The sequence below is a fragment of the Theropithecus gelada genome, chromosome 3 (genome assembly GCF_003255815.1).
Source record: "Theropithecus gelada isolate Dixy chromosome 3, Tgel_1.0, whole genome shotgun sequence".
NCBI lineage: Eukaryota > Metazoa > Chordata > Mammalia > Primates > Cercopithecidae > Theropithecus > Theropithecus gelada.
This window is the reverse complement of record NC_037670.1, coordinates 164,956,550-164,979,742: the sequence shown is the minus strand read 5'-3', so window position 1 is coordinate 164,979,742 and position 23,193 is coordinate 164,956,550. Positions and strand designations below refer to the sequence as shown.

Here is a 23,193-nt window from a genome sequence, read left to right as displayed (position 1 = left end):
AATGCAGAGAGACTCCATCTCTAAAATATAATTTTTTTTTTCATAGGCATGCACCACCCCACCTGGCTAATTTTTCTATTTTTAGTAGAGATGGGGTTTCACCATGTTGGCCAGACTGGTCTTGAACTCCTGACCTCAAGTGATCTGCCTGCCGTGGCCTCCCAAAGTGCTGGGATTACAGATGTGAGCTGCTGCACCTGGCCCCTAGAATTTTTAAATGGAATAAGATAGGAGTCTCTCCAAAGAGGGAGTTTTCTTTGAAGATTACATCTTGGTCAGTGGATTCATCAAGAAACGTAGGAGGGTTTCCTGTACTGAAGTTGTTTGAACTCTGCTCTTCACCCCAACCCTTCTCCAGGTCTTAGTAGGTCTGAGCTGGGTGGGCAGCTGTCATCTTACTCTTCTCACTTGCCTGGGGTTCATAATGGAGCCTGCTTTCCCCAGAGGCTTCACCCATGGCCAAGTCAGAAGAAGATAGTCCAGGGGCCCAGTGTGGTGGCTCACACCTGTAATCCCAGCACTTTGGGAGGCTGAGGCAGGAGGATTGCTTGAGCCCAGGAGTTTGAGACCAGCCTGGGCAGCATAGAAAGACCCCATCTATTTTTTTTTTTTTTTTTTTGAGATGGAGTCTCGCTCAGTTGCCCAGGTTGGAGTGCAGGGGCTCGATTTCAGCTCACCACAACCTCTGCCTCCCAGGTTCAAGTGATTCACCTGCCTCAGTCTCCCGAGTAGCTAGGACTACAGGCATGTGCCACCATACCTGGCTAATTTTTCTATTTTTAGTAGAGACGGGGTTTCCCTATGTTGGCCAGGCTGGTCTCTAACTCCTGACCTTGTGATCTGCCCGCCTCGGCATCCCAAAGTGCTGGGATTATGGGCGTGAGCCACCACGCCCAGCCACAAGACCCCATCTTTACAAAAAATACAAAAAATGAGGTGGGTATGGTAGTGCAAGCCTGTAGTCTCAGCTAGCTATTCATGGGGCTGAGGTGGGAGGATCACTTGAGCCTGGGAGGTCAAGGCTACAGGGAGTTATCTATGATCATGTTACTGCTCTCCAGATTGGGTGGCAGAGTGAGACCATATCTCTTAAAAAAAAAAGAAAAGAAAAGGAAAAAAAAAAAAGATAGTCCAGAGAACCCAAGGAGCACTGCCTCAGCCTTTTCTGTGGGCCAGGCAACCCGAGGCCTTTCCAGGATTGGTCATCATGAGTGACGCACAGCATCCCTCCGACATCCAGTCAATTTCATATCCCTCTGTTCCTATGCCCTGGAAATTATGCTGCATTAACCGTGTGTGATTTGATCTTGGAACCTGTTAGGAAATTATTCTAGAAATGGCGTTTGTCAGAACATGCTGGTACCAAGAAGCTGTAAAAGGTCCTTTCTGGGGCTGAAGGGCACAGGGCTTGGAATAGCGGCAGGAAGGGTTTTGCGAACCCTCTTTCTGAAGAGACACCACCCCAGAATTTCACATCCCCCACCATAACTCTTCCCTGGGCAGGCTAAGTGGCAGGCACCAGCTGCAGGGGCTCTGTGAGGTTGGGTGTAGGTAGTTCCGGGCTGTTTGCTCTGTGGATGGACAACGAAGTCCTTTATCATCGCTTCTTGTGAGGACAGTGCTTTGACGTGCATTTTCAGATAATGTGAGTTTCTCAAGAATTTCTTTATGTCATCAAGCGTACTTGTGCCAACACATGGAATAGAGAAGGGCTTTATTCTCAAGGAACTAGTAGGCCACAGGGAAGATGCACCCCTTTCCACCTCTTCCCAGGTGGCAAGGCCTTAAATCCCAAACCAAGTGTCCAGACACTGAGCTTCAGTTCCCTGATGGCTGCTGAACAACATGACAATGATTCCCTATCACCTTTGTCTTGCTTTTATATCTTTTTTTTTTGAGATGGAGTCTTGCTCTGTCGCCTAGGCTGGAGTGCAGGGGCGCAATCTCGGCTCACTACAGCCTCTGCCTCCTGGGTTCCAGCGATTCTCCTGCCTCAGCCTCCTGGGTAGCTGGGATTACAGGCACATGCCACCACACCCGGCTAATTTTTTGTATTTTTAGTAGCGACGGGGTTTTGCTATGTTGGCCAGGCTGGTCTTGAACTCCTGACCTCAGGTGATCCTCCCACCTCAGCCTCCCAAAGTACTGGGATTACAGGCATGAGCCACCGCGCCAGGCCTGGTTTTATATTTTCAAAGCATTTTCACAGCCATTCCCTCTCTTGGTCCTCACAAGTGTTTAATTAAGCAACGGCATCATATGCTTGAGCAAAGGGAATTCACAGAGGTGTGTGACTTGTCCAAGGATACATAGTGCCCAAGCCTAGGGGTTTGAGTCTCACACCATCACCCTCTCCTTCTATCATGGGCCACGTTTGTCCAGGTGGGTTGCAGAGAGCTGTGGGCCCCTGCCTTGACTTGCTGACTAAGTGGGTGAGCCTGGGTACGTGCACACACACTGCCAAGTACCTGCACCCAAACACAGGAGGCCGCTATATTGGTGATAGACTTAGGAAGTTGGTTTTTCTGGTAGGTGTCCTGGTAGAGATAGTTGATTGAGTGAGGAAGGACCTGTGGATATGGCTGCAGTACCTCTCAGAACTTTAATGCAAATTCTTTTTATTTATTTATTTATTTATTTGTTTGTTTGTTTATTTTTGAGACGGAGTCTCACTCTGTCACCCAGGCTGGAGTGCAATGTTGCAATCTCGGCTCACTGCACCCTCTGCCTCCCAGGTTCAAGTGATTCTCTTGCCTCAGCCTCCTGAGTAGCTGGGATTACAGGCATACGCCACCACACCTGGCTGATTTTTGTATTTTTAGTAAAGACGGGGTTTCACCATGTTGGTCAGGCTGGTCTCGAACTCCTGACCTCAGGTAACCTGGCCTAATGCAAATTCTTTTTTTTTTTTTTTTTTTTTTTTTTTGAGACGGAGTCTTGCTCTGTCACCCAGGCTGGAGTGCTGTGGCCGGATCTCAGCTCACTGCATTCTTAACTGGACCGTGGAAGCCAGGGTTTGGCAGCTGGTCTCAGAACTTGCCCTTTGTGAACAAAGTGAGGAGAGGAGGGTTCTGTAAGGAAGGGCAGACACTCCAGCAAAAACGAGGGACTCACATGACTCCTCCGGGCTGCGGCTTGTTTAGGGGAGCTGCTCAGGCGACTGGTGTCTTTGTGTGGAGCCCTCCCTCCACCCGGCACCAAGCAGCCATCTGCATCCCCTCAACACCTGTCTGGGAGGCCTGGAGTGGAGGACACCTATGCATAGAAAAACAATCTCCCAGTGGGGATGTCCACACTAGGATGATGGCTGTCCTAGCGGTGATCTCAGGCGTTCCCAGAAGGTCTCCTTCTCTCTAGATGCCTTTCTTTTCCTGTGATCCTGTGAGCTGAAGTCCTGGCTACAGTTCCAACCTTACAGCTTTATGTATAGGTTTGTGTCTTTGATTCCCATCAAAATACAGGTGTCTCAGGGAAGACAGGTACTCCAGGCTGCCATTGGTCTCTGACCTGAGATCTCTTCCTGGGGGTGGAGGAGGAGGGAAAGAGGGTGAGGCTTGCTTTCAGCCGAGGCTGCATGACTGCTGCTCAGAACGGGAGAGGGCTAGCCCCCATGGGAGGCACGGCAGGCCCTTCATCTTGATCGGTGCCCACCCTGAGCCGGCACTGGGACACACACTGAACAGATTGATGGATCCATTCCTCAAGAATAGACTAATCAACAAGGAAGGAAGACTCTGTCGCAAGACAAGAAATTTCTAAAAGGCACCTTAACTGAGAAAAATGAAGAGTGCTTCCTGATGGTGAAGGAGAACTGGGAGGAGGCTCATGCTCCGTAGGTCTCCTAGTTTTGTCCTTCTTGTCTGTGGCTGGCTTAGTTTATGGATATATCCCGAAGGTCAGAATTTAAATTCTGGCTCCTACCTAAGGACTCCTTGGGAACCAAGAAATGTATAAAGGAGCAGGAGAATAACTTAAGGCCAAGGAGAAGACCAGTCCAGGGAAGGAGCCCAAAGACTGCCTTCCTCTCGCTGAAAGGCAGATGGGCTGTGATTGGGGCCCTGATACTCAGATGCTAAGAGTGGAGCAGGGAGCCGGGCGCGGTGGCTCATGCCTGTAATCCCAGCGCTTTTGTAGGCCAAATCAGGCGGATCACCTGAGGTTGGGAGTTAGGGACCAGCCTGACCAACATGGAGAAACCCTGTCTCTACTAAAAATACAAAATTAGCTGGGTGTGGTGGTGCGTGCCTGTAATCCCAGCTACTCGGGAGGCTGAGGCAGGAGAATCACTTGAACCCAGGAGGTAGAGGTTGCAGGGAGCCAGATCGTGCCATTGCACACTAGCCTGGGCAACAAGAGCGAAACCCAATCTCAAAAAAAAAAAAAAAGGGCTGGGCGCAGTAGCTCACACCTGTAATCCCAGCACTTTGGGAGGCCGAGGGGGGCGGATCACGAGGTCAGATCGAGACCATCCTGGCTAACATGGTGAAACCCTGTCTCTACTAAAAATACAAAAAATTAGCCGGGTGTGGTGGCACACGCCTATAGTCCCAGCTACTCTGGAGGCTGAGGCAGGAGAATCGCTTGAACCTGGGAGGCAGAGCTTGCAGTGAGCCAAGATCACGCCACTGCACTCCAACTTGGGCAACAGAGCAAGACACTGTCTCAAAAAAAAAAAAAGAGAGAGTGGAGCAGGGAAAGGGGGAACTGAGAGCTACTGCTGGATGAGAGGATGCTGGATGAGAGAAAGTCCAAGGATGTTAAGAGTAGCAGGCTGGGCGCAGTGGCTCAAGCCTGTAATTCCAGCACTTTGGGAGGCTGAGGCGGGTGGATCACCTGAGGTCAGGAGTTCAAGACCAGCCTGACCGACATGGTGAAACCCTGTCTCTACTAAAAATACAAAAATTAGCCAGGTGTGGTGGTATACCCCTGTAATCCCAGCTACTCAGGAGGCTGAGGCAGGAGAATCACTTGAACCTGGGAAGTGAAGGTTGCAGTGAGCTGAGATCGCGCCATTGTACTCCAGCCTGGGTGACAGAGCGAGATTCCATCTCAAAAAAAAAAAAAAAAGGAGCAGCAGAATGCAGCTGGTACCTCTTTCCCCTCCACTGGCATCACAAACCAAGGGGACCATTCACTTCCCACAGACCTCACACAACTTCTGGCCACAAGAAGCAGCTCAGTAAATGGCAGCTGCAGTCATAAGTGGTGTTTGTCCTCCGGAAGCCCCAGGTGAGTGTGCACAGCTCCCTGGGACCCTGGAAGGGCTCCCTGGCCTGCTCCTGCTGCCTGCCCTGATGTCCCCTAACACAGTCCTGGAAACGAGGGGCGCCTGGTGCCTTCCAGCCTCCTCTTACATGTTTAGTTCTGAAATCCGGGGTTACTCCATTCCAGAAGGCACCAGCTGCTCTCTGGCCACATCTTACAGAAGGGGCAGTACAACGCTGGCTTGATATTCATCTATGAACCAATTTAATTTTAATTCAAAAGTGACTTCTGATCTGGCAGATGATTTGGGGTTCTAGAAAGAAATTGGGTCAGGCATGGTGGCTGACGCCTGTAATCCCAGCTTTTTGGGAGGCTGAGGTGGGAGAATCCTGTGAGCTCAGGAATTGGAGACCAGCCTGGGCAACACAGCAAGACTTCATTTCTACAATTTAAAAGAAAAAAGAAAAAAGAAAAAAGACTGGGTGCAGCGGTTCACGCCTGTAATCCCAGCACTTTGGGAGGCCGAGACGGGCAGATCACGAGGTCAGGAGTTCGAGACCAGCCTGGCTAACATGGTGAAACCCCATCTCTACTAAAAATACAAAAATTAGCTAGGCGTGGTGGCGGGCGCCTGTAATCCCAGATACTAGGGAGTTGAGGCAGGAGAATCGCTTGAATCTGGAAGGGGGAGGTTGCAGTGAGCCAAGATCACATCATTGCACTCCAGCCTGGGCAACAAGAGTGAAACTCCGTCTCAAAAAAAAAAAGGCCGGGCATGGTGGCTCATGCCCATAATCCCAGCACTTTGGGAGGCCAAGATGGGTGGATCACAAGGTCAGGAGTTCAAGACCAGCCTGGCCAACATAGTGAAACCCAGTCTCTACTAAAAATACAAAAAAATTACCTGGGCGTGGTGGTGGGCGCCTATAGTCCCAGCTACTTGGGAGGCTGAGGCAGGAGACTCACTTGAACCCGGTAGGTGGAGGCTGAGGTTGCAGTGAGCCGAGATCGCACCACTGCATTCCAGCCTGGGTGACAGAGTGAGACTCAGTCTCAAAAGAAAAAAAAAAAAGAAGAAGATCAGGCGTGGTGGCTCATGCCTATAATCCCAGCACTTTGGGAAGCTAATGTGGGCAGATCACTTGAGCTCAGGAGTTCAAGATCAGCCCGAGCAACATGGTGAAACCTCGTCTCTACAACAAGTACAAAAATTAGCCAGGTGTGGTGGCGTGTGCCTGTAGTCCCAGCCACTTGGGAGACTGAAGTGGGAGAATCTCTTGAACCCAGGATGCGGAGTTTGCAGTGAGCCAAGATCCCACCACTGTACTCCAGCCTGGGTGACAGAGTATGACCCTGTCTCAAAAAAAAAAAAAAAGAAAAGAAAAGAAAGAAAGAAAAAACATTGCAGGTGTCTCCCCTATCCCAGGTGGGTGGCCAAGACAGCCCTGCTAGAATAGAGTGAATTCCAGTTCCATCTCCATCAGACAGCTCCTGACCATTTGGCAAGATGGTACTTCTGGTATTTCTGCTAAAAGGCTTTGCTCCCCAAAGTGAAGACCTGAGGTGTGAATGTCAGGAACAAAATGATAGCAGCATTCTTGTTTCTAATTGCGGGCTTTTGTTCCATTCTCCCTGCCTGAGCTGTTTCAAACTGCTCCAGAATGTTCCAAACAGCCTCTTCTCTCTCTTGCTATTTTGCCTCCCTCCTCTCCTTCACTACGCTCTTCTTCAAGCAAGAAACAAAATTCAGTAGAAGGCAGCAGAAGCGTTGGGGAGACAGAAAAGTGAAAGGGGAGAAGAGTACAATTTGTCCTCCCTCTCCTGGCCTGAAGTCCTGCTTTCTCCGGAGTCAAGAGTCAGTGAAAACAATGGTGCTGGTTTTCCTGAGAGTCAGCAGCTACAACCTGTGGTGTGAGTCAAGGGAGAAGCGTGACCCATCCAGACTGGGAGGATTAGGGGTGAGCGGCAAGTCCACGCTGGGGTCTAAAGTGCCACTGGGGCAACACTACGGTATCCTGGCTACCTTTAGTTTCAGAGGTGGCCTCTTTGGTGGGTGTGACTGGCTTTGCAAACATCTTAGCAAGTGCAGTGGGTCTTTTCACTTGGACCCTGTGCCATAAGAACGGGGCTGGAGTCCAGTGGGAGGCTGTTCAGGGCACTCTCCCCATATAGGTGCAGGCTGTTGCGGGCGATCAGCTCCTTGGCCATGAGCACGAAGACTTCGTCTATGTTCTTGGATTCCTTGGCCGATGTCTCCAAAACGGCCAGGAGGCCGTACTTCTCAGCCAGTGTGCAGGCATCTTCGAACAGGACGTGCCGCTTTTCCCAGAGGTCACATTTATTTCCTGGAAGGAAAAAGATAAGCAGATATTCCATTGAATAACTTAATCTGGTTTCTTTCAAGATGAACTTTACAAATAACATTTTAGTTCTTCAATAGGCATGCATGCATTCATTCACAAATGGTAATTGAGGGCACACTTTTTTGTTTGTTTGTTTGTTTCTTTTGTTTTTTTTGAGATGGAGTTTCACTCTTGTCTCAAGGTGGAGTGTAGGCTGTCGCCCAGGCTGGAGTGCAATTTGACTGTGGTGGTGATTAAAGGAATCTATGCATGTGATCAAATTGTGTATAATTATACACAATTTGTCGCCCAGGCTGGAGTGCAATGGCAGAATCTTGGCTCACTGCAACCTCCATCTCCTGGGTTCAAGCGATTCCCCTGCCTCAGCCTCCCAAGCAGCTGGAATTACAGGCACCTGCCACCATGCCCGGCTAGTTTTGTATTTTTAGTAGAGATGGGGTTTCGCCATATTGGCCAGGCTGGTCTCGAACTCCTGACCTCAGGTGATCGCCTGCCTCAGCCTCCCAAAGTGCTGGGATTACAGGTGTGAGCCACCACGCCCAGCCCTTGCTCCTCTTTTTACTCTTTTTTCCCCCCCTCAAACAGCAGAGTGTTGGATGCTGTGTGAGACGGGGCTCATTTAGCTGAGTAGACTGTGATCAGGATTTGCTGGATTGGAGGTGCATAATGGAAGACTTTCTCTTTTTTTTTTGAGATGGAGTCTCGCTCTGTCACTCAGGCTGGAGTGCAGTGGTGCTGTCTCGGCTCACTGCTACCTTTGCCTCCCAGGTTCAAACTATTCTTGTGCCTCAGACTCCCGAGTAGCTGGGATTATAGGCCAGTGCTACCATGCCTGGCTAATTTTTGTATTTTCAGCAGAGACAAGGTTTCACCATGTTGGCCAGGCTGGTCTTGAACTCCTGGCCTCCAGTGATCTGCCCGCCTTGGCCTCCCAAAGTGCCTGGGATTATAGGCATGAGCCACCACGCCTGGCCTAAAGGACTTTCTGAGAAAGCTATAATTTACATACAATAAAAGTTTGCCTTGGTTTCCCTGAGGCAGGAATCTAAAGATAAAATTACTTTCCCACAGGATTTGTTCTACCAGACATCAAGATTTATTACAAAACTGTAGTAATTAAGACAAGCTAGACTAGTGTTACTCAACCTGGTTTTCATTACTGTCCCCACAGGAGCCTCTGTAGAGATTTTTTCCCCTACTTCCCCCTTCTTCCATAAAACGTGTTTAAGCCTTTTATTTTGAAACAATTATAGATATATGGGAAGTCATTATATATGTATATATTATAGACACGTGTATATATACACACATACACACATATGTATATATACTCACGTATGTATATATACACACACATATCTACACATATATACATATATACACACATATCTATGTGGGGAAAAGAAAGAGAGATCAGGCCGGGCGCGGTGGCTCAAGCCTGTAATCCCAGCACTTTGGGAGGCCGAGACGGGCGGATCACGAGGTCAGGAGATCGAGACCATCCTGGCTAACACGGTGGAACCCCGTCTCTACTAAAAAATACAAAAAAAAACTAGCTGGGCGCAGTGGCGGGCGCCTGTAGTCCCAGCTACTCGGGAGGCTGAGGCAGGAGAATGGCGCGAACCCGGGAGGCGGAGCTTGCAGTGAGCTGAGATCCAGCCACTGCACTCCAGCCTGGGCGGCAGAGCGAGACTCCGTCTCAAAAAAAAAAAAAAAAAAAAAGAAAGAGAGATCAGCCTGTTACTGTATCTATATAGAAAGAAGTAGACATAAGAGACTCCATTTTGTTCTGTATTTGAGATGCTGTTAATCTGTGACCCTACCCCCAACCTTGTCCTTGCAAGAGACATGTGCTGCGGTGACTCAAGGTTTAATGGATTTTGGGCTGTGCAGGATGTGTCTTTGTTAAACAAGTGCCTGAAGGCAGCTTGCTGGTTAAAAGTCATCACCATTCTCTTAATTTCAACTACCCAGGGACACGTACAGGGCCAAAGGTTGCAGGGACCTCTGCCTAGGAAAGCTAGGTATTGTCCAAGGTTTCTCCCCATGTGATAGGCTGAAACAATGCTGCTAAAAGGTTTATGGAGATGTTTGCATATGCATCTCAAGGCACAGCATTTTCCTTTAAACTTATTCATGTCACAGAGATTTTTGTTCATATGTCTTACTGCCGATTTCCTCCCTACAATGATCCTATTGTCCTGCCACTCCCTTATCTTTAAGATGGTAAAGATAATTATCAATAAATACTAAGGGAACTCAGACACCGGTGCCGTCATGGGTCCTCTGTAAGCTGAGCGCTGGTCCCCTGGGCCCACTTTCTCTTTCTCTATACCTTGTCTGTGTGTCTCATTTCTTTTCTCAAGTCTCTCGTTCCACCTAACGAGAAACACCCACAGGTGTGGAGGGGCAGGCCACCCCTTCATCTCTATACATATATATACATAGAGAGAGAGAGAGAGAGAGAGAGAGAGAGAAAGGGGGGTCCAGTTTACCCTTCACCCAGTTTCCCCCAATGGTAGTATCTTGTATAACTATAGCACATTATCAATATCAGGAAATTGACATGGGTGCTATCCACAGACTTTAATCAGATTTCTTGTCACGAGGCCAGGCTTGATGGTTCATGCCTGTAATCCCTGCACTTTGGGAAGCCGAGGCAGGTGGATCACCTGAGGTCAGAAGTTCAAGACCAGCCTGACCAACATGGCGAAACCCCATCTCTACTAAAAACACAAAATTAGGCCGGGCGCGGTGGCTCAAACCTGTAATCCCAGCACTTTGGGAGGCCAAGATGGGCGGATCACGAGGTCAGAAGATTGAGACCATCCTGGCTAACATGGTGAAACCCCATCTCTACTAAAAAAATACAAAAAACTAGCCGGGCAAGGTGGCAGGCGCCTGTAGTCCCAGCTATTCGGGAGGCTGAGTCAGGAGAATGGCGTGAACCTGGGAGGCGGAGCTTGCAGTGAGCTGAGATCCGGCCACTGCACTCCAGCCTGGGCAGGAGAGCGAGACTCCGTCTCAAAAAAAAAAAAAAAAAAAAAATTAGCTGGGTGTGGTGGTGGATGCCCGTAGTCCCAGCTACTTGGGAGGCTGAAGCAGGAGAATCACCTGAACCCAGGAGGCAGAGGTTGCAGTGAGCTGATATCGTACCATTGCACTCCAGCCTGGGCGACAACAGTGAAATGCCATCTCAAAAAAAAAAAAAAAAAAAAAAAATTTCTTGGCCAGGCGCGGTGGCTCACACCTGTAATCCCTGCACTATGGGAGGCCAAGGTGGGTGGATCACCTGAGGTCAGGAATTCGAGACCAGCCTGGCCAACATGGTAAAAACCCTGTCTCTACTAAAAATACAAAAAATTAGCTGGGTGTGGTGCCGGGCGCCTGTAATCCCAGCTACTCAGGAGGCTGAGGCAGGAGAATCACTTGAACCTGGGAGGCGGAGGTTGCAGTGAACTAAGATCGTGCCACTGCGCTCCAGCCTGGGCAACAAGAACAAAATTCTTTCTAAAAAATAAAAAATAAAAAGATTTCTTGTTATGAAATGAATAAATGTCCCACGCACTTATTTGTGTGTATGTTTATAATTATACACTATTTGATCACATGCGTAGATTTCTTTAATCACCACCACAGTCAAAGCACTGAACACTCCATTCTCACAAAGCTCTCTTTCATGTTATTCCTTTATAACTCTCACCACCCCCGGTCCTCCGCCCCTGCTAACCACCAATCTCTTCTAGTTCTAGAATATTATATAAATGGATTCATATACGTAACCTTTTGAGATTATCTTTTTTTCACTCAGCATAATTCCTTTGAGATCCATTCAAGTTGTTGTATAAATCAGTAGTTTGTTTTCTGCATACCACTAATGGTTTTCACTACTGAGTAGTATTCAATAGTATGCATGGACCAACATTTGTGGTTTTTTGTTTTTTGTTTTTTTAAACATAGTCTCTCTGTTGCCCAGGCTGGATTCTCCTGCCTCCATCTCTTGAGTAGCTGGGACTCCAGGAGTGCGCCACCATGCCCAGCTAATTTTTGTATTTTTAGTAGAGACGGGGTTTCAAGGCTGGCCTGAACTCCTGACCTCAGCTGATCTGCCCACCTTGGCCTCCCTACATGTTGGGATTACAGGCATGAGCCACCACACCCAGCCAAGGACCAACATTTGTTTAACCATCCACCTTATTTATTTATTAATTTGAGCACAGCCTTGTTCTGTCGCCCAGGATGGAGTGCAGTGGTGCGATCTTGGCTCACTGCAACCTCCACCTCCCAGATTCAAGCGATTCTCCTGCCTCAGCCTCTCGAGTAACTGGGATTACAGGTGTGCACCCCCATGCCTGGCTAATTTTTGTATTTTTTGGAAAGACAGGGTTTCACCATGTTTGCCAGGCTGGTCTTGAACTCCTAACCTCAAGTGTTCCATCCACCTCAGCCTCCCAAAGTGCTGGGATTACAGGCGTGAGCCACTGTGCCTGGCCTTTATTCATTTTTTTTTGGGACAGGGTCTTGTCCTGTCACCTGGGCTGGAGTGCAGTAGCATGGTCATAGGTCACTGCAACGTTAATGTTCTGGGCTCAAGCAATCAGCCTCTCAAATAGCTAGGACTACAGGCACACACCACCACACATGGCAAATTTGTGTGTGTGTGTGTGTGTGTGTGTGTGTGTGTGACAGGGTCTCACTGTGTTACACAGACTGGAGTTCAGTGGAGTGATCTTGGCCTATGAAAATTTAATACCACAGATGTACTGTGTATGGCCTTTTGGAGGGTCATAAACCATTGTAATATTGAAGATATTTTCACTCCCAAGAGTATGAATGAATAAGATCAATGGAGAGGAAAAACAGCTCAGAAGCAAACTCATGTATAAATGATGTGTACTCTACGAAAAGATGGTGCCACAGAGCAGTGGAAAAGGTTGCCCTTTTTTTTTTTTTTTTTTTTTTGAGACAGAGTCTCACTCTGTTGCCCAGGCTGGAGTGCAGTGGCACGATGTCGGCTCACTGCAACCTCCACCTCCTGGGTTCAAGTGATTCTCCTGCCTCCGCCTCCCAAGTAGCCGGGATTACAGGCACCCACCACAACGCCCAGCTAATTTTTGTATTTTTCTAGTAGGGATGGAGTTTTACCATGTTGGCCAGTCTGGTCTTGAACTCCTGACTTCAGGTGATCAGCCCATCTTGGCCTCCCAAAGTGTTGGGATTACAGGCAATAACCACTGTGCCTGGCCAAGGTTGCCTTTTTAGTAAACTGTACCGAGACAATTAGATCTTTATATGAAAAAGTTTTGACCCATACCTTTCACCATACACAAAAAATCAATTACACGTAGATCACAGATCTAAATGTAAAAGGCAGAGTAATGATAATAATTAATCGATTAAACTTTAAAAGGTAATATAATCTTGATGATTTCAATTAAGAAAAAGTTTCCTAAATAGGACACAGGAAGCAATCATTATTAAAGATCAATAGATTGAAATATATTAAAATTAAGAGTGTCTGTTCACCAAAATACACCACCAAGAGAGGAAAAGGCTGGGTATAGTAGTTCATGCCTGTAATCCCAGTGGTTTGGGAAGCTGAGGCAAGAGGATCACTTGAGCCCAGGAATTCAAGACCAGCCTGGGCAATACAGCAAGGCCCCATCTCTACAAAACATAGAAAAAACTAGCTGGGGCTGGGCGTGGTGCCTCACATCTCTAATCTCAGCACTTTGGGAGCCTGAGGCCGGTGGATTACTTGAGGCCAGGAGTTTGAGACCGGAGTTTGAGACCAGCTTAGCCAACATGGTGAAACCCCATCTTTACTCATAATACAAAAATTAGCTGGGTGTAGTGGCACATGCCTGTAATCCCAGCTACTTGGGAGGCTGAGGCATGAGACTCGCTTGAATCCAGGAGGTGGAGGTTGCAGTGAGACAAAATTGGGCCACTATACACAGTGGGTCACAGTATATCTGGGTCACAGTTCGAGACTCTGTCTCAAACAAAAACAAAAACAAAAACAAAACCTAACTGGACATGGTGGAATGCGCCTGTCGTCCCAGCTACTTGGAAGATTGAGGCAGGAGGATTGCTTCAGCCCAGGAGTTCGAAGCTGCAGTAAGCTAGGATGGCACTATTGCACTCCAGCCTGGGTGACAGAGTTGGACCCTATCTATAAAAAATAAAACATAAAAAAACCAAAATGTTCCTTCCTTCAGGTATTTTTAAGAAGAGAGAGGGAAAGGTTACTCCACAGGGTGGAAGATGATGTTTGCAACACATGTAACTGACAAGGGCTGGGGCCTCCTTCAAGAGAGCCTAGTGCAGGGAATGCAGGTGACAGAGCCCAGCAGGACGAGTGCAGTGCCCTGGGGGGATAGCACCCCATCCCCCCGTACTGTGCAGGCACTCATGCACAACCATGCTGCAAGATGCAGGATTCGATTCCTCTATCAGGCAACCTTGGCTTTTGAGCACCCCATTGCCTGAAAAAGAAACTTTCTTCGAGTTGTGCTTAGTCTAAGACTCTTTCTACCTACAAACTTGTCCTTCCTCCGTTCTCTCCTTCCCAGGGGCAGGTCTACATCTCATAGAAGACTCCCTGCCTCCTTCTGCTCCTTCTTTTTTTTGTTTGTTTTTTGAGATGGAGTCTCGCTCTGTTGCCCCCAGGCTGGAGTGCAAGGGTACGATCTCAGCTCACACAACCTCTGCCTCCTGGGTTCAAGCGATTCTCCTGCCTCAGCCTCCTGAGCAGCTGGGATTACAGTCGCCCGCCACCACGCCCAGCTATTTTTTGTATTTTTAGTAGAGACGAGGTTTCACCATGTTGGACAGGCTGGTCTCGAACTCCTGACCTCAGGTGATCCACCTGCCTCGGCCTCCCAAAGTGCTCCTCCCAAGGGGATTATAGGCATGAGCCACCGTGCCCAGCCCTGCTCCTTCTTCTTTATCCCTCACTGCTGTTTCTCCCAATAAATCTCTTGCATGTCTATCTCATCCTGTCCCAACATCTGCTTCCTGGAGGACCCACACTGACACAGACTCATTTTCAGAAGATATAAGCTACTCTTAGAAATTAACAAGAAAAAGATAACAAACAGAAAAATGGGACTTGGACTTGAAAAGTATTTCACAACAGAGGATATCCAAATAGCTAACACACATCTGAAAGGTGTTCAATCTCATTAATAGACAGGGAAGTGCAAATGAAGAACACTAGTGATCTCATGACACACTTCTCAGGATGCATGGAAGTAAAAGGACTAACAGCACCAAATGTTGGTGAGGATGTAGAACAACTGGAACCCGCGCATGCTGCTGATGGGAGTACAGACTAGAACGACTACTCTGCAAGTGGTTTGAGATTATCTAGAGCGGCATGACCATGCAATTTTGCTTCTGGGTATTACCCAACAGAGCCGTGTGCCCATCGGCATCAATAAACATGTACCAGAATGCTCAGAGCAGCATTATTTTCCTAGTTGCCCCAAACTAGAAACAACTCAAATGTCCATTGCCAACAGAACACAGAAATACTCTGTAGGGTGTTCTTGCAAAGGAATAGTATACAAATTATACAAAAGAATAGATTACAGCCACATGCAACAATGGATGAAACTCATAAACAATATCGAGGGAAAGAAACTTAGGCAAAAAGGTATGATTTTGTTTATATATAATGTACAAAACAATAGCAAAACAAGATGAGGCATGGTGGATCATGCCTGTAATCCCAGCACTTTGGGAGGCTGAGATGGGTGGATCACTTGAGGTTGGGAGTTCAAGACCAGCCTGGCCAACACAGTAAAACCTGTATGTACTAAAAATACAAAAATCAGCTGGGCATGGTGGCATCTGCCTGTAATCCCAGCTACTTGGGAGTCTGAGGCATAAGAATCGCTTGAACTTGGGAGGTGGAGTTTGCAGTGAGCCAAGATCATGGCACTGCACTCCAGCCTGGACAATGGAGTGAGACTCCATCTCAAAAAAAAAAAAAAAAAAAAGCAAAACAAAACAAAACTGCAGTATTTAGGGATGTGGGCTTAGGTAGTAAAATGATTAAAAAAGAAAAAAGCAAAGAAGTATTTATCATAAAAGCACTTGCCTTTGGGGCAGAAGGAGTAGGGGGTAATGAAGTGAAAGCCGGTGGGGGTGGAGAGTGGGCTGGCAATATTCTTTTTTTTTTTTTTTTTTTCTGAGACAGGGTCTTACTGTGTCACCCAGGCTGGAGTGCAGTGGTGTGATCACAGCTCACTGCAGACGCTACCTCCTGGGCTAAAGCAGTCCTCCTAATTCAGGCTCCCTCATAGCTGGGACTACAGGCACATGCCATCATGCGCAGCTAATTTGCAATTTTTTATAGAGATCAGGTCTCCTGTGTTGCTCAGGCTGATCTCAAACTCCTGGGCTCAAGAGATCCTCCCATCTCTGCCTCCCAAAGTGTTGGGGTTACAGGTGTGAGCCCACAAGCAGTCAATATTCTCTGTCTTTTTTTTTTTTTTAGAGACTGAGTCTCTGTCACCCAGACTGGAGTGCAGTGGTGCAATCTTGGCTCATCACACCGTCCGCCTCCCAGGTGCAAGCAATTCTCCTGCCTCAGCCTCCCAGGTAGCTGGGATTACGGTGCACGTCGCTATGCCTGGCTAATTTTCTTTTCTTTTTTTGTATTTTAGTAGAGACAGGGTTTCACTGTGTTGCCCAGGCTGGTTTCGAACTCCTGAGCTCAGGCAATCTGCCCGCCTGGGCCCCCCAAAGTGCTAGGACTACAGGCATGAGCCACCACGCCTGGCCAATATTCTCTGTCTTGACCCAGCTGGTGTTTGTTCAGCTGTTCCCTTTGAGATAAATCAATGTGTACTTTTCTTTATATACTTAATATGTCCCAACAAAAAAGATTTTGAAAATCCTTTCCCATAGTCACTGTCATCAACCTGCTCAGTGTCAAAGCTGGACTTAGATCATAATGATCCCCAAAGAAGTTTCAATCCAAGACCGTTTTCAGCAGACATTAGCACATTTGAGTGCTACAGTAGGCTGGGAAAGGGGTCCCATGGAGACCAGGCTCTAGCCTCAGGCAGCTGTCAATGCTAAAAGGGTCTTTGCAGGTGTGATTAATTTGAGGATCTTGAGATGGGGGGATTATTCTGGATTACCTGGGCAGGCCCTGAATGCAATCGCAAGTATCCTTACAAGGTGGAGGCAGAAGGAGCCTTGATCCCATACAGGGAGGAGAAGGTGATGTGAAGGCAGAGGCACACAAAGCCAAAGATTGCACCAGAAGCCAGAGGAGGTGAGGGACCGAGTCTCCCCTAGAGTGTCCAGAGGGGCACGGCCCTGCTAACACCTCCATTTCAGCCCCGCAGGACTGATTTCAGACTTGTAGCCTCCAGAACAGCGGGAGAACACATCTGCTGTTTTCAGCCCCCAGCTTGTGGCAGCTGGTTACAGCAGCCACAAGAAGCTCGTATAGCGCGCACCTTCAAGAAGCATGCGCGTGTTTTTAGCTGGTGAGCCTGAAGCTCAGGGCTCAGCTCTGCTTCTAGAAGAAAGGAATGAGAGCCCCTGGTGGAGGAAGGGATGTGGTGGGAAAAGGAACCTCTGCAGCCAGGAATCTGATCTACTCCCTGCATCCCGCTCCATCTGTGCATTTTGACTTTTTTTGTTTTATTATTATTTTTTTTTAGAGATAGGGTCTCCATCTGTTACCTAGGCTGGAGCACAGTGGCTCAATAATAGTTCACTTCAGCCTTGAACTCCTAGCCTCAAGTGATCTGCCCACCTCAGCCTCTGGAGTAGCTGAGACTACAGCATATACCACTGAGTCAACTCTTTATTTATTTATTTATTTATTTGTTTGAGACAGAATCTCGCTCTGTCACCCAGGCTGGAGTGCAGTGGCGCGCTCTTGGCTCACTGCAACCTCCGCCTCTTGGGTTCAAGCGATTCTCATGCCTCAGCCTCTCAAGTAGCTGGGACTACAGGCACTCACCACCATGCCTGGCTGATTTTTTTGGTATTTTTAATAGAGACGGGGTTTCATCATGTTGGCCAGGCTGGTCTCAAACTCCTAACTTCAAGTGATCCGCCCACCTCGGCCTCCCAAAGTGCTGGGATTATAGGCGTGAGCCACTGCGCCCGGCCTTGAAGATTTTATTCAATCTGTTCTGTATGACTATTTATACATTTGACTGCATAAATAGTAATGTATTTGGCCATGGGGCATTGGCCCAGACCCTGCTGAGGGTGTTATATAACACAGAGTACACTTTTCTAAAATCTGACAAATTCTGAACTCTGAAATATTTGGAAAAAACCCTGCTGAGGGTTTTTGTTGAGTGACTGTGGACCTGTAAATATAACAGGACTTTAAGCAGAAGGTTTGGCTAAGATCCTTAGAGGGACAAATATCAGATGCTGAAGAAAGTTATGAGACAGAGCATCCAGGATAACCTATAAAAAATGGTCGGCTCACTATAATCCCAGCACTTTGGGAGGCCGAGGCGGATGGATCACTTGAGGTTAGGAGTTTGAGACCAGTCTGTCCAGCACGGTGAAACTCTGTCTCTATTAAAAAATCCAAAAATTACCCAGGCATGGTGGCAGGTGCCTGTAATCCCAGCTGCTTGGGAGGCTGAGGCAAGAGAATCACTTGAACCCTGGTGGCAGAGGTTGCAGTGAGCCGAGACTGCACCACTGCACTCCAGCCTGGGCAACAGAGCAAGACCCTATCTCAAAAAAAAATTTAAAAAAAAAATAAATAAATAAAAAATGAGGTCACCTCCTAAAGCCCTTGCTGCGATGGAGTGGGGGTGGGAGAAAGATGGGAAGCCAGCCATGCCCAGAAGAAAGCAGGGCTAGGATCTGAAGTACCTTATGAACCATGTTCAGGAATATGTGCATTATTCTAAGGGAAATGGGGGCCTTTGAGGGTTTTACATGGGGCCATTAGGAGGAGCCGGGCCCCCTGTGGCCAGCTAGAGGAGGAAGAGCTGTACAAATCAACATGCAATCAACCACTGACACCGGGGTCATTCCTGTGCTGATGAAGTGGCTTCAAGGAGCTGGGGATAAACTTCTGAGACAGAAAGAAGCACGTGTATGAGGCAATATGTGCAGGGACACTTCCGTGAGGGATGACATAAATTTTTCTGGATTCAGGTGGGGAGGCCACGTACAGAAAACAGGAAGGCCCCTGTGTCAGCCCTCTGACAGGGACACCTTATCAACTGGGAGACTGCAACACTCCAGGTCATCTTTGGGGGTATTTCTAGAACCGAGGAAGAAGTGAGGCAGAGATGGTTGTTATGAAAGACAGACGGCCGGGCGCGGTGGCTCAAGCCTGTAATCCCAGCACTTTGGGAGGCCGAGGCGGGTGGATCACGAGGTCAGGAGATCGAGACCATCCTGGCTAACATGATGAAACCCCGTCTCTACTGAAGGTACAAAAAACTAGCCGGGCGTGGTGGCGGGCGCCTGTAGTCCCAGCTACTCGGAGGCTGAGGCGGGAGAGTGGCGTGGACCCGGGAGGCGGAGCTTGCAGTGAGCCGAGATCGCGCCACTGCACTCCAGCCTGGGCGACACAGCGAGACTCCGTCTCAAAAAAAAAAAAAAAAAAAAAAAAAGAAAAGAAAGACAGACTAGGGTAAAAATACCAAGAAAACATTCTGAGACTCCTGGAAATCCTGCGACATCCTGGCATCTGTCACCCTTCTCTGATGCATCTGTTTCACAGAGCGACTAGTTAAAGATGGAGCTGGCTGGGGGAGAGGCAGCTGGGGGCTTGTGGGCTGGAGACAGGGAGCTGCCTTCAAAGATAGCACAGTGGGGCCAGGTGTGGTGGCTCATGCCTGTAATCCCAGCACTTTGGGAGGCCGAGGTGGGTGGATCACCTGAGGTCGGGAGTTCCAGACCAGCCTGGCCAACATGGTGAAATCCTGTCTCTACTAAAAATACAAACATTAGCTGAGGGTGGTGGTGGAAGCCTGTAATCCCAGCTACTCGGGAGGCTGAGGCAGGAGAATTGCTTGAACCTGAGAGGCAGAGATTGCAGTGAGTCAAGGTCACGTCACTGCACTCCAGCCTGGGCAACAGAGCAAGACTCCGTCTCAAAAAGAGAGAAGGTAGCACAGAGGGAGGCACCTGAGGTTGGACAGCTTTCCCTTCAGCCCCGAGGAAGAACTGCCTCCATTGTGTCCTAGAGATGCATGACCTTAATAAAAAGGTAGATCTGGTCCACATTCCTGGGGAAACCGCATGTAGCTTAGACCTGCTTCATTCCCAAGTGAGATGCGTGCTATTCCGCCCTTCTCTAGGAGTCACCATTGCTGAGTTTCCTTCTGCCCCTGGAGGGCATGGGCTGCACCTGCCTGTCCACTCTGGCCCTTTGTATGCCATGGCACAGCTCTCCCATCTTTGCTCTACTACGACATAACTGTTTCCTTTTATTATTTATTTATTTATTTTTTTTAAGAGACCAGGTTTTGCTTTCTCACCCAGGCTGGAGTGCAGTAGTATGATCACAGCTCCCTGCAGCCTCAAATTCCTGGGCTCAACTGATCCCCCCACCCCAACCTCCCAAGTAGCTGGGACTATAGGCCTGTGCCACCACATCTCACTATTTTATTTTGTTTTAGTTTTTGTAGAGATGAGGTCTCACTATGTTGACCAGGATGGTCTCAAGCTATCCTCCTGCCTCAACTTCCCAAAGTGCTGGGATTACAGGCATGAACCACCACACCTGGCCCAAAGACATTCATCACAGAAATAGAAAAGATTATCCTAAAATTTATATGGAACCATGAAAGACTCAGAATAGCCAAAGATATCCTGAGCAAAAAGAACCAACCTCGAGGAATCACATTGCCTGACTTCAAATTATACTATAGAACTATAGTAACCAAAACAGTGTGGTACTAATAAAAACAGACACATAGACCAATGGAACAGAATACGGAATCCAGAAATAAATCCATACATCTACAATAAAGTCACTTTCAACAAAGGTGCTAAGAACACATGTTGGAGAAAGGACAGTCTCTTCAATAGATGGTGCTGGGAAAACTGGATACCCATATGGAGTGCAATGGTATAATCTCAGCTCACTGCAACCTCTGCCTGCTGGGCTCAAGCAAACCTCCCTCCTCAGCCTCCTGAATAGCTGGGACTGCAGGTGCACACCACCACATTCAGCTAATTTTTTTTATTTTTTGTAGAGACGAGGTTTTGCCATGTTGCTCAGGCTGGTCTCAATCTCCTAGGCTCAAGCAATTTACCTGCCTCACCCTCCAAAGTGCGGGATTACAGGCATGAGCCACCGCGCCCCACCTAGTTTATGTATTTTAATGTAAATTATTGGTAAACACTTATAAATTGACTCTTCTTTTTTCTTTTTAAAAATCCACTTGTGGCCGGGAGCGGTGGCTCACGCCTGTAATCCCAGCACTTTGGGAGGCCAAGGTGGGGGGATCACAAGGTCAGGAGATCGAGACCATCCTGGCTAACATGGTGAAACCCCATCTCTACTAAAAATACAAAAAAATTAGCCAGGCGTGGTTGCAGGCGCCTGTAGTCCCAGCTACTCGGGAGGCTGGGCAGGAGAATGGCATGAACCTGGGAGGCGGAGCTTGCAATGAGCTGAGATCGCGCCACTGCACTCGAGACTGGGTGACAGAGCAAGACGCCGTCTCAAAAACAAACAAACAAACAAACTCACTTGTACCCCCCAAAAATATATATATACCTACTAGATTCCCATAAACAAGTAAAAAACAAAACTCACCTGTTCACTCTGCAGTAGAGATTGTCAAAAATAAAAATAAGGCCGGGCGCAGTGGCTCATGCCTGTAATCCCAGCACTTTGGGAGGCCGAGGCGGGCGGATCACGAGGTCAGGAGATCGAGACCATCCTGGCGAACATGGTGAAACCCCGTCTCTACTAAAAATACAAAAAAATTAGCCGGGCGTGGTGGCAGGCGCCTGTAGCCCCAGCTACTCGGGAGGCTGAGGCAGGAGAATGGCGTGAACCCGGGAGGCGGAGCTTGCAGTGAGCCGAGATCGCGCCACTGCACTCCAGCGTGGGCGACAGAGCCAGACTCTGTCTCAAAAAAAAAAAAATAAATAAAAATAAAAATAAAAATAAAGGGCCAGGCACAGTGACTCATGCCGTAACCCCAGCACTTTGGGAGGGCCAGGCAGGAGGATCACTTGAGCCTGGGAGTTCAAGACCAGCCTGGGCAACAAGGCAAAACCCCATCTTTACAAAAATTAAAAAAAAAAAAAAAAAAAGGACTGGGCATGGTGGGATCCAGTTTAAAGGCACTTTCTGGGGCCCTATCCATCACTTGTACATCTAAGATTTCATTTTCCACTGCCATCAGAAACACGCAGAAAGCTGAGCATCCTCAGAGGAGAGTAAACCAAAGTTAAAAACTTCAAAAATGCCATACCAATCAGCATAATGACCAAATTTGCTGCTCCATATTTCTCTATCTCATGAATCCAGTGAGGGACAGACTCAAACGTGGATCGCCGGGTGAGGTCATAGGCGATGATGGCCGCGTGGGCACTGCGGTAGTAGCTTTGGGTGATGGTGCGAAAGCGCTCCTGGCCAGCTGTGTCCCACACCTGCATCTGGAGAAGGACAGGAAGGGGAGTCCAAATCAGGGGTTCCCACAGGTAATGGGAACTCCTTCACCTACATCGTCTTAAAAACACAGTTTTCTGGGTCTCACTTCTAGATATTCAGACCCAGTAGATCTGGAGTAGGATGCAGGAATCTATTCTTTCAATTTTTCACTGGATGACTTGGGTATCCTCCTTGACTGGGGAATGACCATCTAAGACAAACTTGTCCATCCTGCAACCCGCGGGACACATTTGGTCCAGGACAGCTTGGAATGTGGCCCAACACAAATTTTTAAACTTTCTTAAAATATTATGAGATCTTTTTGCAATTTTTTTTTTCTTTTAGCTCATCAGGTATCGTTAGTGTTAGTGTAATTTATGTGTGGCCCAAGACAATTCTTCTTCCAACATGGCCCAGGGAAACCAGAAGCTTGGACAGCCCTGGTTGAAGGGATGCTGCTGTCCAAGAGGCGGACCTATTTTATCCTGGGGTCTTGTGTTCTTTGCCTTTTCACCTGATTCATCACGTGGTCCAGATTTGGGGACTCATCTTTTGAGCCTGCCCATGGATCTGAACACCGGCAAAGGTGATAATATTGGCCGAACTGTTTTGATTTTAAAGGAACACTCAAGCTGTTCATGTCTGGAATGTCCTCACAACAATGCCTCCCACGGCCGGGCGCGGTGGCTCAAGCCTGTAATCCCAGCACTTTGGGAGGCCGAGACGGGCGGATCACGAGGTCAGGAGATCGAGACCATCCTGGCTAACACGGTGAAACCCCGTCTCTACTAAAAAATACAAAAAAAAACTAGCCGGGCGAGGTGACGGGCGCCTGTAGTCCCGGCTACTCGGGAGGCTGAGGCAGGAGAATGGCGTGAACCCGGGAGACGGAGCTTGCAGTGAGCTGAGATCCGGCCACAGCACTCCAGCCTGGGCAACAGAGCCAGACTCCGTCTCAAAAAAAAAAAAAAAAAAAAAAAAAAAAAAAAAAAAAAATTT

At 48.1% G+C, this 23,193-nt stretch overlaps 1 protein-coding gene across 1 annotated transcript in view; it reads right to left on the bottom strand.

Annotated features, from left to right (window-relative positions):
- Window positions 1-7,181: 7,181 nt before the first annotated feature.
- Window positions 7,182-23,193, bottom strand: part of RAB19 (RAB19, member RAS oncogene family) — a 23,039-nt gene continuing 7,027 nt past the window's right edge. The window contains exons 3-4 of the mRNA XM_025380304.1: window positions 22,016-22,199; window positions 7,182-7,550 (exon numbers count right to left, since the gene is read on the bottom strand). Of these exons, the coding sequence (XP_025236089.1) occupies window positions 7,282-7,550; window positions 22,016-22,199 (453 nt within the window). The 3' untranslated portion in view covers window positions 7,182-7,281. The remainder of the gene's footprint in view (window positions 7,551-22,015; window positions 22,200-23,193) is intronic.